Source organism: Petaurus breviceps, unplaced genomic scaffold (genome assembly GCF_028583685.1).
Source record: "Petaurus breviceps papuanus isolate PSGF00001 unplaced genomic scaffold, PetGlider_PUasm1.0 186, whole genome shotgun sequence".
In the NCBI taxonomy this organism is placed as follows: domain Eukaryota; kingdom Metazoa; phylum Chordata; class Mammalia; order Diprotodontia; family Petauridae; genus Petaurus; species Petaurus breviceps.
The window spans coordinates 6,680,522-6,696,441 of NW_027185798.1; the positions used below are offsets into that span (position 1 = coordinate 6,680,522).

General features: G+C 50.1%; 1 protein-coding gene across 1 annotated transcript in view; it reads right to left on the minus strand.

The window, feature by feature from the left end:
• The window catches only part of LOC138162353 (ras GTPase-activating protein 4-like), a 47,803-nt gene that overhangs the window by 6,514 nt on the left and 25,369 nt on the right, over positions 1 to 15,920 (minus strand). The window contains exons 6-17 of the mRNA XM_069089451.1: positions 12,944 to 13,025; positions 12,160 to 12,291; positions 10,512 to 10,603; positions 9,625 to 9,742; positions 9,019 to 9,172; positions 8,308 to 8,372; positions 6,661 to 6,773; positions 4,090 to 4,282; positions 3,392 to 3,529; positions 1,954 to 2,098; positions 1,054 to 1,220; positions 183 to 320 (exon numbers count right to left, since the gene is read on the minus strand). Of these exons, the coding sequence (XP_068945552.1) occupies positions 183 to 320; positions 1,054 to 1,220; positions 1,954 to 2,098; positions 3,392 to 3,529; positions 4,090 to 4,282; positions 6,661 to 6,773; positions 8,308 to 8,372; positions 9,019 to 9,172; positions 9,625 to 9,742; positions 10,512 to 10,603; positions 12,160 to 12,291; positions 12,944 to 13,025 (1,537 nt within the window). The remainder of the gene's footprint in view (positions 1 to 182; positions 321 to 1,053; positions 1,221 to 1,953; positions 2,099 to 3,391; positions 3,530 to 4,089; positions 4,283 to 6,660; positions 6,774 to 8,307; positions 8,373 to 9,018; positions 9,173 to 9,624; positions 9,743 to 10,511; positions 10,604 to 12,159; positions 12,292 to 12,943; positions 13,026 to 15,920) is intronic.

Consider the following 15,920-nt stretch of genomic DNA (forward strand, 5'->3'; position numbering starts at 1 on the left):
GGGGGAGAGAGAGAGAGAGAGGGAGAGAGAGAGAGAGAGAGAGAGAGAGAGAGAGAGAGAGAGAGAGAGAGAGAGAGAGAGAGTGGTTCTCACTTTCCATTCCTTTCTCTATTCTGAACCCTCAAAGTAATCATGGGGAGAACAAGGAGAGTGGGCTCACTGGGCCTACCCAGCAGGCTCACCTTGCACTGCAGGTAGGCAGTCTCAGACTGGCCTGCTTCCCCTGCATAGATGATTTGCATGACGTGGGAGCTGCCAAAACTCTTCTCTTCTACCTTCTCGGCCGCCCGGATGTTGGCCAGTGTGATGAAGGACATTTTCTGGAGCAGGAAGGCCAGGGGAGAGGAAGAGAAAGGGTCTCACCTCAGAGGAGAGTCCACTGCTAGAGGCTGGAGGCCGCAAAGCCAGGATGGCAGTGGGGGACCCAGGGGGTCCACCCCACACCCATCCCAGAGCCCAGAGAAACCCAATGCAGAGGAGGCCACATGGGACATCAGAAAGAGTGAGGGGGCCTGGGGTCATGTCCCCCCTCTGACATTAACTACTTGTATCACCCAGACAATGTCACTTCATCTCCCTGGGCCTTAGTTTCCCCAGTTGTAAAATGAGAGGATGGATTATTTAACTCCTGAGGTTCTACCTGTGAGCCTAGGAAACACTTGGGGGGTTGGCTCCCGAGCCAGCTCTCAAAATCCCTCTGCAAGTAAGTCAGAGCTGAAGGCAGGACACAAACCAATGTGGGCATTGTGCCCACACTATGGCAAATCTGGCTTTCTGGTTCTCTGTCTCTCTCAAGCTGCTGGTGCTCCCCTCCCAGTCGCTCAATCAATAAGGACTATTGTTTTGAGAAGCGGCTTCCCAGGGAGGGAACCTAGTCTGCCCACCTCCTTGAACCTGGGCAGGACCCATAAGGCAGGACCCTAGTGATCTGACATGCCTGGTGTCCAAATCCTGCTTGGGAAGGCTCTGGGAGTCTAAATCGAAAGCCTGGGAGGGAAGGCTAGGAAGATGCTTTGGGCAACCCTCCCCAACACCTAAGTGGGCCCCACTTACCTTGGAACTGGGGGTCTTGGCAAAGCTGAGGGCCTCGCTGGTGAGAGAGAAGTGGAGCTTCTTAAAGGAGGGCAAGAGAGGACCCTTGCCCTTGGCCTTGTGGATAAAGAGGGGCCCCTCCTTCACAGGCAGGGCCTGCAGGTTAAGTGCTCGCTGGAGGTCCAACTCTGGGAGGAACAGTGGGGCACAGGGCCGGGTGAGCATTCCTGCCCCCCTCCATAATCTGGACCTGTGCTCTGACCACCCTGATCACCAGAATAATGGCCAGGTCCCAGAACAGTTGCTGAGGAGGGCACTGGCTGGGCTGAGCCCTCCTCTAGACCCCAGGCCTACCCCTGGGTCTCTACACTCCTATCAGGACCAGGGCATCACTGCCCCCTTTCCCTCATTGCCACCTGGGAGTCCCACAGGATCTATTTCCATGGAGAATGCATAGAGATGAGCCTGTATCCCAGAGCCTTCTACGGGGGTGCATGAGTTCTGGCCCCTTGCTAAAGTGTATGATTGATCAGCAGTTCCTGATTCCCCATGTCGGCAGGGGACTGTCAAAGATGTTTGGTTACAAGAAGGGCCTCCCTGGGTAATAAGCAGTCTCGTTCTCTCTGCTATGTATGTGACAGAGCTGGGGAATGGGAGGACAGAGAAATCCCTCCTGCCCCTCAATTGGGTGAGGTGGGTCTCAGCAAAATGTCTGCCTTGAAAGAAGAGTTTTCACCTTGGTGGGTGGGAGTCTTCCTGGCTCAGTAGTCCGCCATCTCTAAGCCCTTCACCAATACCACCCCCTCCCAATCAAGGAACTAACCAGGAGTCACTGGCCATGCACGCCCTATAGGGAAGGGGCCAGGGCACAAGCCCATTCTACCCCAGGCTGGAGATGTGCGACTGGGGAGGGGGCCTTACCCTCCTTCTCCTCAATGTCAATGAGCTTGGTAATGAACTCCTTCAGCTGAGCCACACCTTGCTGGACCATGGGCTGGAGGGGCTCCATCCAGGTCTCCTTGGCTCGGGAGGCCAGTGTGTCCATGTTGCCCACGTTCTGGACAGCCTGGCATGGGGCAGGATCAAGCCCACAGTGGTCCATGTATTTGTGGTCCCTCTTCAAGCCCTGGCCCATACACCTACTGCCCAACCCAGCTGCTACTTCAAATACCTTTCTTCCATCCCCATACATAACCCCACACCCCTGAGACCAATCAAGGCACCACCCACAGATGGAAACAGCATGGTGTGGTGGACAGAGCACCGCCGTAGGAGTAAGGACACCTGGGGCCCTACCCTTCACTTGCTGTGGGCACTGAACAAGCCCCTCTCCTTCTCTGGGCCTCAGCTGCCCCCTCCCTCTAGAGAATGAGGAGGATTGTCTTTGATGATCTTTCATGCTATGGCTCTGGAGCTGGAAGGGGCCTTGTAGCCCATCTCTAATCCAACTCTCTTTCTACAAATAAGGAAACTGAGGCCAAAGCAGTTAAGACTTGTTCCAGGTCATTCTGGCAGTTAGTGTCAGAGTTGGGATTTGAACTTAGATTCTCAGAATACAATCAGTACTCTGTCCTTTGTAGCAAACATCCCCCCTCGTCCCTGCTAAGCTACATCCCACCTGGGGATTCTTCAGGGAGCCTTTGTTGACTCCCTTGGTCAGTCTATAGGGACATCCCCCTCCCTCTTGACTGTTTCCTCTCTGAGGGGGTCTCATCTCTCCAGCCAGGCTTGGACTCCCTGAAGACAGATCTCTTGCCTTCCCCTGTCCATGCCACAGCTTCGTTCAGGGAAGACAGGCACCCACTGAAGCACCCCTGGCCCTACTAGAGGGTCACTGATAGACTTTGGAGTCTCCTTCCTGGTAATGAGGCCTTTCATTCCTAGAGCTCTGAAACATTAACCACATCTTTACATGTGTGTACATTTTCAATGGGACTTTTGATTTCATTAGCATAGGGAGTTTCTGCTAAGGAAAGTCTAACAACAAAGATCAGCCCCTGTCCTGAAACTGGTAAATCTGAGACTTTCATGGGGCACGGAGAAGTTAATCTTACCCAGGGTCAGAGATGGGACTGGAACCTAGGTCTTATCCATTAAATGCTTTTCACCTCCTCTTTCTCTCTGTGCTAACTTTTCCTGCAGGCCCACTGACAGCCTCCTCTGCTGTATGCTCCCTGGCACACTGGCCTGACCCCCAGCATGGCTCCCAAACTCCATACACACTCTCTCATCTCTCAGAATGCCATCCCCCAACCTCGCCTTCAGCTTCCTCCTTTCCCTGGTCCTGAGAGTACCCATAAGACATCATAACCACCGCACTGCAAGACCATGCCTGGCCCAGCCCAGCCCACCCATGTACCTTGGCCAAGAGCAGTAAGGTGCGGCTGGCGCGGGCATCAGCGTGCTTCTCTCGCAGATGGAAGAGTTTGGGCGCCATGATGGCTGGCGAGAAGAAGCGTAAGCACAGGAAGCTGGTGACAGCAACGAACTTCAGGTTCTGTGGGTTGGGTTCGGGTCCCTTCTTACTCTGGGTTAGCAACACCCCAGAACCCCCCTGCCCACATCCATTTGTCCTCACGTAGCTGCCTCCAGGGAGGAATATCTTGGCTCAACTCAGGCTAGGACAATGGGAAATCCGGGAGAGTCAGGAGACCTGGAGTCCAGTCAGGACTCTACCACTAATATCACTAGTGCCACCTTTTAAAAGTCTAGACCTCAGTGTTTTCATCTGTAAAGTGGGGATCATTATACCTGCTTTTGCCTACTTGTGAGGAAGGAACGAGTGCACTAATGGCCTTGGTGACTCTTCAGAAAGTACAAAATGCCATACTTTTGAGGGTGGGTGTCATTATTAGCTCCAAGAACAGGAATATGCCAAGACCTCAGAAGCCGTAGGCCTGGCTCCCCCTCCACTCTTACTAGGCTCCCAAAGTGGCTTGCAAACCTCTGTCCCCTGTGGGCTTTCCATAGTCTTCCCTTGGCTCCCAGCTCTCTGAGGGGAGCCTCTGCCACCACCCCAAGGGCAGAGTCCCAACTTGGAAGATGATGGGCTCCAACCTGGTGCTTGTTCTCAGGAAAGTGCTCCTGCACTCTTTTGAAAAGCTGGCGGAAGGTGGCACGGATGACTGCTGGACACATTCTCACTGAGCGACTGATAGCTGACAGGAGCCCACCCAGGTATGACTGCAGGGTCTGGGCACTCTGCTCCATCACCTCACTCTCTGTCTGGATTCGGTGCAGCCCCGAACACCTGGAGTGAGGGAGGTGCATATCATGCTGTATTGGTGTCCCTCACCTCCCACCAACTCGGACAGACAAGGACACACAGAGACAGAGATATAGAGATATAGACCCAGATACTGATGTAGACCTAGATATGAACACAAAGATACAGGCACAGACACAGGCATGAATACGACATAGACACAGACACAGAGCAATAGACATAGAAACAGACATAGAGATATAGACATAGACATATACATAGAGATACAGGCATAGTCACAGATATGCAGATATAGACATAGAGATAAAGACATAGACTCAGACATAGAGATATAGACATAGACATAGACACAGGCAGAGAGATATAGACAGAGACATAGAGATATAGACATAGACACAGGCAGAGAGATATAGACATAGACACAGACATAGATACAGACATAGAGATATAGACATAGACTCAGACATAGAGATATAGACATAGACAGAGAGATATAGACATAGACACAGGCAGAGAGATACAGACATAAACATATACATAGAGTTATAGACATAGACACAGGCATAGAGATATAGAAATAGACATGGACATGCACAAACACAGAGACACTTAAACAGACACTTCCAAACACACAGACATATATAGATTCAGATAAAGACCCAGATAGAAGCACATGCAGTAATTCAAACAGATGTGCACAAAGAGACAGAAACACAGAGAACCAGACAGATACATAGAGATGTATATGTAGACACACAATCATAGAGAGTAGCAAATAAAATTTAACAAAAAAGTAAACTGAGGCAATTCTCTATGTAAGCTATCAGGGGCATGCAACCTGATAATAAAGGATAGGTCTAACGGCCCTGACTCTGGCTAAGAGACCCTGAAGGTGCAGTATGTTTTTTTTTTTTAAGCAATTAGGGTTAAGTAACTTGCCCAAGGTTATGGGGCCAGTTTTTTGGTGTGGGTGTTAAGTATCTGAAGCTGGAACCGATCCCGGGTGCTCCTGACTCCAGGGCTGGCATTCTTACTCACTGCAACACCTTGCCACCCCGCAGTATGTTTTTATAAGCATAGAACAGAATAAAAATCATATACTTTGCCAGCCTTATAGAGGTGAAAGATTATTGGTTACATCAAAGAAAGCATAGCCCCAGGTGGTATGGCTACTACCTCTCTCTATCTTTAAGAAATGCTTTTGTGAATTTTAGGGGTCTGTAAGGGTTATGGGATTTAAAGATCTTCCATGCCCCGTTGGACTTGCTGATGTAGCAGGAAGGGGCGGAGCAAGAGGAAGCGGAAGCCAAGCTAGCGTTCCTGCGTTGGCTGGCGGTGGTGGTGACGGCGGCAGCAGCAGAGGCAGTGGCAGCGTGAAGCCCTTTTTGAGTTAGGACTGCTAAGGACTTTCTGCTAAGGACTCCTGCTGAGGACTGCCAGGGGCCGGAGCTGCTGGGAGCGCGCTTCCAGGACGCTTGGGTGGTTGCTGTGTGTGGGGAGAGGAGGACCTTTGCCTGAGGTAGCCTGTTCTGTTTTAAAGGCTTGAAAATGTGGGTGCTTTCTACTTTATCTACCTGTGCCAATATCATAACTACTCTGATGGCTTTCACTTTCTGGTTTTGGGACTCAGTCTTTTGGTATCTTAATAAATTTTCTAGTTTATTTCCTCATATGGCAAACATGACGTATTTTGTAATGGATAATTATATCAGCATATTTGTAATCTCTATAGGCATTGTGAATATGGCATTGCTGATACAGGGTCCTACCTGCATCCTGAGGTTATTGATAAGGGCAGACTAGCTAATAACTAAAGAATTAGCCAAGATCACCTTAACTGTTAAAGATGGGACAAGGTCAGTCAGTCCTAGCTTCTCAGGGATACCTACAGACCTTGCAGGAGATGCTGAGACAATGTTTTGTAAGAGCATTGAGAACAAAGTTTTCCTTCAACTAAGAGTAATTATATGCTAGGGATCTCTCTTCAGAGAGGGGGAGGCTGAACTTTTGCACGCATAAGCTGCGTTACCCAGAGACAGAGAAGAGACCCAGACTTGTTACACAGAATATAGACTATGGTTACAGACAAAATAAAACATAAAATACAGGATCAAGAATTAAATTCCCTCAGAGAGACAGTCAAAGACACAGCCAGGGACACCCTCTAAACAGCCAAAGACAAAGAGCCAGGATTCCTCTTCTCTCCAACTTCTGGATAATACAACATCTAGATCTCACATAGCCCTTCAAAGACCGCACAGTCCTTAGCCCCCTACCCCTTACTCCTGAGGTGTTTGGAACTGGGCAACGCATTCCTCTATCCCTCTCTTTCTCTCTTTGGCACAAAGTGCCCACCCACAGAAGGACCTGAGTCTTTCCCTCCCACCAGGAAATATCCTCACCCCACATCTTTGATCTCCACTTTGCTGGGGTCCAGCTCCACATACTTCTTCTCTTCAAAGACCCTGTTGATTGTTGGGCCCAGAACACTGTGTAGGTACTGCATGCCTGAGACCTGCAGGAGAGAGGGGCCAGGATTGGTCATGGAGGGAGGCAGGTGGGAGAAGGTGGACATGGCAGAGACAGGACGAAGGAGAGAAGAGGAGGCATTCTCTCATTGGGAATACCATCCCCCATCCTCTCCACTTGTTCAGATACTCACCATCCTTTGGGGCTCAGGCCAAGTCCCATTTCCTCAATCATTCAATCAACAAGCACTTATTAAATACTTATTGTGTGTCAGTCTTTGCTCTGGAGTTACAAAGACAAAGACCTTTAAAGAAAAGAAAGAGTTGAGAAAGATTCTACCGTAGGAGGATGGTAGTGCCCTCACCAGAAGTGAAGAAGAGGACAGACAGTTTAGGAAAGAAGCTAATGAGCTCCATTTTGGACAAACTGAGTTTGAGGTATCTATTAGACATCCAAGTGGACATGTCTAATGGGCAGTTGGCTATCAGAGCTTAGAAGAGATGAGAACTTGGACAGAGAGATCACATACACACACCAGACCTAGAGCTGGAAAGGACCCCAGAGGTCATCTAGTCAACACCACCTCATTTTACAGATGAGGAAACTGAGGCCCAGAGAGATTAAGTGATTTATTCAAGGCCTCAGATCCAAGAATCATCTGAATAAAGATGATCACTAAACCTATGGGAGGCAATGAGATTTTTTTTTTTTTGCTTTTGCTTTTTCGAAGGGGAAAGCAGGGTACTTGGGGCTAAGTGACTTGCCCAAGGTCACACGGCTAGTAAGTGTTAAGTGTCTGGGGTCAGATTTGAACTCAGGTCCTCCTGAATCCAGGGCTGGTGTTCTATTCACTGTGCCACCTAGCCACCCAGGCAATGGGATTATTGAAAGAGGGAAGGTGCTATGAAAGAAGAGAAGAGAGCCTAGGACAGGGTGCTAGAACTCATCCTTGTTTAGGGGACCAAAGATGGATGAGAAAGATCAATGACAGATAACATTTTTTATAATGCTTTAAGGTTTGCAAAGTGTTTTACAAATGTTATCTCATTTGATCCTCACCACAACCCTGGGAGATAGGTATAACTATTATTCCCATTTTAAAGATGGGGAAACTGAGGTAAATGGCAAATAAATGACTTGCCCAGGATCACACAGCTGGTATCTCAGGCAGGATTGTAACTTGGGTCTTCCTGACTCCAGGTGCAAGCCAGAGTTGAGACATGGCTGGAAGGAGCTTGCAGGTGTTTTCTTTTTGTTTTGTTGATCATAGCATCACCTGGCTCCATTTCCTCTTTGCTGGGGAGTTTCTCAGGGGGACTGGACTCTGCTGTAATCACGCATGCTGCCATATTTGCTGGGAGCCTTGTGGAGAGTACCCTGTACCTTCCTGATCCTTCAACCTGGCTTCCAACCCTCCCTGTCTTGGTCTTCCAGGACCTGTCTTCAGGAAGGGCCGTTCCCATTGATGAGAGAGCCTGGGTGAGTGTGTGGACCAGGGGTGCAGGTAGGAAGGAGTCTGTCCCTCTCTCTGGTTCTACCCCTGTCCCCAAGCCTGCCTATCCTCTCCCTCACCTCCTCACCTTCAGAAAGGATTCCATTGACTTGGAGGCCAAGGAATTGCTCCGGAAGAGGGTGTTGGCTTCAACTGAAAATCAATAAATACTAGTTAAATGCCTACTATGTGCCAGGCATGTATAGCTAATACACAGATAATAAATAATAAATAACAAATAAAAAGATGATTGTGAGGGACCTGGGAGTGGGAAGAAGGTGAGGGACCTAGCTAAGTTTGAGATATGGCTCTGTTCTGAAGCTGGAAAAACTACCAGTCAAGGGCCTTGGGTCCTTGGTCACAGAACGGCCTCCCCCAGGTCTGGGGGTTGTGTGGCAGCCTCTTTCCCACCTCCCCTTCTGACCAGCCCTGACCCTCAGTTGTGCTGGCTGGACCAGGGTCCTGTGCCCCACCGTATGCCCTGTTCATTCCGGACCCTGTGGATGTTTGTTCCCACTGCCCCCCCCCCCCCTTAACTAGATGTTCTCCTTTCTCATCTCTGCTGATCTTCGTTCTATGATGCCTCCAAGACCCAGCTCAAGCCTCACTTCCTCCAGGAAGCCTCCTTTGATTGCTCTCTCCACTGAACTCCTCCTCCTAAATTTAGGAAGAATCCTTCAGCTATGTTTCCAAAAATCCACACTTGGGCCTGCTCCCTGCTTCCTCTATCCCCATCCATGGGTGCTGCCACACTACCTGGGCCCTTAGGACTGCCCCACTCCCCAGCAAGGTCTCTCACCAGTCCGTCTGAGCTCCAATTGGAAAAGCAGGTCCAGGAATTCCTTGGCTAGCCCCTGCCCCAGGAAGAGCTTGACAAGATTGGTGGCCACCTCCTGGCGACACTCAGCCGTTGTGGTCTCCTCGATTAGGGAGATCAGCTGCACTGGATGGTCCTTTGGGGTTGGGGGAGAGGAGGGACAGAGTGTTGGGTGGGAGAAGGAAGGGCCCAGTGAAGGATGAGGTTGAAATCCAGTACCCCCTCCCCGAGGAATTGGGGAGTCTAGCTAGGCCACATACTTCCTCCCCTGCACCCCCAAACTAAGGTCTCAATTTGTACTTCTTCAAGGTGGGCCCTGCCATAGACCAGGGAGGCCCACTGCAGTGAGGCCCCACGTAGAAGGTGTTCTATGGAACATTCGCTTCTGTCTCCCCAGGGTGGGAGGTGCTACCCACCCCCAGGGAGAATAGGGATCTAGGTGCAAAAAGAGTGGGGAGGACCAGCAGGAATGGTGCCCCCGCCACTGGCAGTCTCTAGTATTAAACCGGGCCCTAAACAGGAGAAGATTTCCTGAGGGTGGATTTTGCCAGTTACAGATGTCAGCATTGCCATGGCCCTGACCCTCACCTTGGGGCTCAGTTTGACCTCCCGGCAAAGCAGCTGGACCAGGGGCTGGTAGAGGCTGGAAGGCAGCACCGTTTCATCCCGAAGCCACACCTGGAGCTGTAAGGAGCCCAGGCTGCCCCTGGAAGCAGGAGGACACAGTCACCAAGACCAGCGACCTAGTCAATACCCTGGATCAGAGCGCCATGCTTCCAAAGTCTCCTCGATTGCAGCCTCTCCTCCCTCCAATCTAGGCAGCACATTCTTCAAGATTCCACTTCCTCAAATGCTGTTTTCATCACACACCCCTGCCCAGCCTTGCAGCAGAAAATTCCAGATTCCTAGAACCCCGTGACTGGAAGGAACGTCTTAGGAGCCAGAGGCAGAAGGCAGCTGGAACTTCAAGGTGAGGTTCCCCACCCTTGAACTGGTATCATGAAGGCAGAGTTTCCCCATCTGGGGCGGTGTAGGGCAGCGTCTCCCCCCGCCCATTCAAATGTAAGCTCGGTTGAGGGCAGGGGCTGTTTTCACTTTTTCCTTGTATCCCCAGAACTAAGCACAGGGCATGGCCCAAAGGAAGTGCTTCCTTATCCCCTACTCATAGGTACTGGGCCACTCACAAGGGGATGGAAGAGGTTGGACAGAGATACGTCTGAAGCCCAGTGGCCAGAGTTCAGACATCACCCCACTGCTGAGCCTGGGGCCATAGGGCCATCAGAGAGTCACAAGGGAGGAAGGCTGTGGATTGGGAAGGGTCAGTGACTCCCACACCTCTCTCAGGAGCCCAGGTAGTGGTGAACCAATGCAGCGCTGCCCCCATTGCAGTGATCTGCCTTGTAGGGCTCTGGAATGAGTCTCAGAGCTGGAGCCTTCTAGGCCCCACGTGGAAGATTCTGAAAACTCTCACTCACTCATCTACCCTGGTCTTGGATTGGTCTGGCCGCAGCCGGAACCAGCCCTCCTCCCGCTGGGCAGCCTGCAGACCATGGATATTAAACATCACCTAAGGAAGGAAAGAAATCGGAGAAGAATGGAATGCTGGGACCTCTCTGCCCCACAGGGACTCAATCCTGCCACTGACTCTGGGGATCCCAAAGCACTGTCTCTCCCTCTAGCTCTCCAATAAAAAAGTTTAATAAGTGTTTAATAAGTTGGGGAGTAAGGACAATTAGGTTTCCGACTCTAGCCCCCTACTGTACCACAAACCTGCTGGGCCAGGGATACCTTGGTGCTTCCCAAGTCTAAGTGGCTGAACCAATGAGCTCACTGATCTAGAACTGAAAGGAACCTCAGAGGTCACCAAACCCAACTCTCTCATTTTATAGATGAGGAGAGTGAACCTGGGAAAGTTCAGTGACCCCTCAAGGTCACACAGTGGTAAATGGCAGAGGCAGGATTTGAACCCAGGTTCTCTGCCAGACAGAGCCCATGTTCTTTCTTTTTTTATATTTTAAGTTTTTTTTCTTTTTTTCTTTTTGGAAGGCAATTGGGGTTAAGTGACTTGCACAAGGTCATACGACTAGTTTTTGTGTTAAGTGTCTGAGACCGGATTTGAACTCAGGTCCTCCTGACTCCAGGGCTGGTGCTCTATTCACTGCACCACCTAGCCACCCCTGCCCATTTTCTTTCTACTGTACTACATTGCCTCCTGCCTGAATTCCCCTCCAGCTTGGTCAGTGTCTGCCAGGATGGACAGGAGAAGGGCTGTATCTTTCGGAGAACCCCATGCAGCTCTTCTAGGGCTAGATCCAAGATGGAAGATGTCCAGGACTCACACATTCTGACTCCCAGACCAAAGGACTTAGCCCTCACCAGCCAGACAGGCCCATCCCTGATGGCTATGAATTTCCCCCTTCATTTCCCTCTCTAGGGACCAAGGGCTATTTGTTCATTAATTACCATGCCCCCCTCCCACCCCCACCCCAAACACAGATGCCCTCAGCCCCAATCTCAAACCTGCCTAGACTGTCCACCTGCGATGTCCTGGGGCCAAAGGCACTTCTGCTACCACCCTGATTCACCCCAGGATACCTCCAGAAGTACAGTCTGGAGTTCTCCAGAAGCAATAGTTTCTTTTCATTCATCCAAGTAGACTGAATCAAAGAGGGGATTTTTGTTAGGAGGCAATGTGGTTAATAGGAAAGCATGGGTTGTAGAGTCAGAGGACCCAGGTTCAAATCCTGCCTTTGACCCTTACCACTGGCGAACTCTTGGCGAAATCACCTAAGTTTCTTTTTCTATAAAGTGAGGATGCAGGAGTAGATGGTCTTTGGGACACAGACAAGGGTCTACCTCTAAATCTATGGGAAATATGTATGCATATGTGTGTGCATTTATATGTGTGTGTGTGTGTGTGTGTATATATATATATTATACACACACACACACACACTTTAAAAACCAGCCTAACATAGGACATGTTTCCTTATATAATTCTCTTTCTGGTTCTACTTTGTATATTGACATGTTTGTGTTTGTTGGTGGTTGGTGAATTCATAACAAACAGACATTTTCTTCCAAAGGGAGAAGCCACCCAGGGCTGGGCTGATCCCGACTCACCTTGCCCAGGAAGTCATTTCTGCTGACCAGGTCCCAGTCCCAGGCTTCCACACACAGCGTTCCTGGGGCAGACTCCTCCAGCTCAAACTCAAAGGTCTCGTTCCATCTCGGGTAGCAGGATTTCTTTACGATCTGACCGAGGTGGGAAGGGAGGCAAAAGGAAGCCAGTCCTGTACCTGCCTGGCACATCCCAGCTTGGTTGTTTGGGGAGGGGGGTCTCCTCTATTCCCAAGTTCATCTGAGACCAGACACATCACTGGAGCCTCAGTTCAGAGAGGGGCTCACTCCCTGATGCTGAGTTAGAGAACTACAGCACGGAGTGGGGGGAGCCTCAGCCCTGGAGACAACAGCTGCAGGCCCAGATCTCACTGCCTCTGTAGCTGTGGCCAAGGCACTTAAGTTCCCTAAGGCTCAGTTTCTTCATCCATAAAATGAAGGGTCAATGGGACTCTGAGGTCCCTTCCCATTCTAGACCTAAGATCTTAGGGGTCATCCAGTCTGCCCTCCTCTCTTTCACAGATGGCAAAACTGAAGCACTTAGGGGGGCAGTGAATGGATCAAGGCGAGAGGCAACTGGGACTCCTGACCCCTCATTCAGTGTGCTCTCTCCTGCGCCATACTCTCCAGCCCACTGAGGTGGCTCTGAGCCGGCTTTAGCTATATGGCACATTCCCAGTTCCTTGATCATGCTTGGCTGAGAGGAGAATCTCATCTCCTCCTTCCTCCTTTCTACCTGGGAGTGCAGTGGCAATGGCCCCTTGCACACCCCTGTAAGCACCCTCACCGAGCTCTCCTGGGTCTTGCCATTGTAGCGCACTCGGACAAATGGGTCAGATGCTCCATTACGGTCCTTTCGGGCCAAGTCCCTGGGGAAAGACAGGTGACTGAGTAAGTGGCTGCCATTTGACAGAGCAAAGCTTTGTCTGGCCCTGTAGGGTGGGGTGCTCCAACAAAGTCTCTGTCTGGCCAAGTCCCCCTGAAAGGATGCCTTCCCCTGCTGGGTACCCCCAAAGTCTCTGTCTGGCCCAGCCCAGCCCTCCCTGAAAGGATGCCTCCTCAGCCTCCCCTTCCTGGGTGCTCCCCAAAGCCTCTATCACAACCATATGCTACAAGATGCCCAACAGAGTTTCATGAGATTTAACAATCAAAGTAATGACAACAATGATTTTATATAAATAATACAGATAGGGTCTGGATCTGTAATTTCAATAGTATGAGGACCTCCCAGAAAAGGAAACTCCCTCTACCATAGCAGGCCAGCCCTCTCTCAGCAGCCTACAGTCCGAGAGATTGAACCCGGGCCTTCTTGGCTTTGAGGCCAACTCTCTGTCTGCTCCATGGAGCTTCTGGCAATGATGAAAGACTTGCGGGCTTTCCTAGACTCTGAGTAAAGTTGTATCCAATCTGCAGGTGCTTGTGGTGGTAGCTGTTGCTGCTGTCCAGTCCTTTCAGTGTTGTCTAAGACTCTCTGACCCCACGTGGGTTTTCTTGGCAAAGATATTGGGGCAGTTTCCCATTTCAGTCTCCAGCTCATTTTACAGATGAGGAAACTGAGGCAAAAAGGGTGAAGTGACTTGCCCAGGGTCACACAGCTGGTATGCTGGATTTGACCTCAGGAAGATGAGCCTTCCTGACTTCAGGCCAGTACTCTACCCATTGTGCCACCTAGCAGTCTGATGGTTTTCTGCCTTGGTCAGATCTCATCTGAAACACACATCTGGTGCCTAGCAGTCCCTGGCATATTCTGGGCCCTTAATAAATGCGTATCAATTGGAAATGTTCTCTTTGATTCTGGGCACCGCCATTGGAGGACATTGACCAACATCCAGAGGATGGTGGCTGGTGTGTGTCATGTGAGGAGAAGGGGAGAACTAGGGATGCTTGGTCTTGAGAAGGTGTCCCCAAGCGCTGGAAGGTTTGTCTCATGGGGGGGGGGTAGCTTTGTTCTGCTTGGCCCCAGGAACAGTGGGTGGAAAAGTGAAGCTTGAAATGGGGGAGGTGGGGACAAAAACAACCCTCCCCCCAACCTTCTGACAACTGGAGCTGTCCAAAAGTGAACAGGCTGATCCAGAGAGGAGGTGGGAAAAAAACAAACATCCCCCCAACCTTCAGACAACTGGAGCTGTCCAAAAGCCAAAGGGCTGATCCAGAGAGGAGGCATGCTCTTCTCATTGAAGATCTTCAGGTGGAAGCCGCATGACTACCTACCCTGTTAGAGCATGAGTTGGGGATATGGGCTGATAGATATTGGCAATATGGTAGATAGCACCTGTGGTCCTTTCCAATTCTAACTTATAAGACTGGAAGCTATCAAGGCAGGGAGGGAGAAGGGAATAGGTATTTACATAGATATCGGCTATAATGTGCTAGGTTCTATGATAAGAACTTTCTACAAATATGATCTCTTTTGATCCTCACAACAGACTTGGGAAGGAGGAGCTATTATTACCCCCATTTTGCAGTTGAAAAAACCAAGGCAAACAGAGGTTGAATGACTTGCCCAAAGTCACACAGCTAGTAAGTATCTGAGGCTGGATTTGAACTCAGGTCTTCCTGGCTCCTTTGTTTGGCATTTAAAGCCCTTCACGACCTGACCTTTTCCTATATTTCTCATCTTCTTACATATCACTCCCCTCCAATGGTCCTATCTGCTGTTCCTCACAAATGACAGTCCATCTTGAATCTCCTGGCTTTTCCACTGGGTGTTCCCCATTCCTAGAATGCTCTCCCTTTTAGAAGCCTCCAGTCTGAGCACACCTTCTACAGAAGCTTCACCCTAAGAGTACCTTCTGCCCAATCTGTATTTATCTTGCCTGCACCTCCTTTTATACATGCTGTCTTCTCCCAATGGAATGTAAGCTCTCCAAGGGCAGGGCCTGTTTCATTTGTGTTTTATATCCACAGTGTCTGCCTCAGGAGCTCTGTGGCTGTTTTCTCCTTTGAAAATAAAAACAATGGACTAGATAGATGATGCCTAAGGTTCCTTCTAGATCTGAATCTCTGACCTAAGAATGGGGAAGGAAGGAAGGGGCATTAAGAGAGGGAAAGTCACCCAAGACAAACTTTGCTGCCTTTAAAACCCAGGAAAGTGCTGACCCTGGCACCAGCAGTGTCAAAAGGCCTCAGTTTCCTCATCTGTAAAATGAGGGGTTAGATGCGATGGTTTCTGAGCTATGATCCTATGATTTATGAACTTTCACCCTTGGAAGCCTTTGATGAACTGGAGCATAGACACAGAACCCAGGTGGTCTGACTTCCAGCTCCACGCTCCCTATCAGCTGCTGGTGGTCTGACAGGCACAGAGCTGGCTCCTTCATTCACTCACTCCCTCATCAGAGAAAAGGGCAGATCCAGAATGGCTTTGGAGCCAGAGATGTGCTTCCTAAGGGTGGAATTCTCCATGACTCACTCCCTGAGGTTGGTGCGGGTTGTGGGTGGCAGCTAAAAATACTTGGGGAGACCCAGACAGTTCAGTCAGGGGAGGCAGCAGACTGTCTCCATCCTGCCTATTCCCCTTCCAGAATGACTCAGTGCCACGGAGGGACCCAAAACACCAGGATATCCTGGGGAGAAAACCTCAACATGCCTGGACTGTCCTTCATTGCTCCCACCAATGAGAATGGGGAAAAAGAGAAAGTGAATCATTCCTGGAGATTCCCAAACAGCCTCCCACATACATATGGGCACACATGTGGGCATAGGCTCAGCTCAGGCAAGGGTCAGATAAAGGGAAAGTCTTAAAGCTTAAATCCTCACAGTGG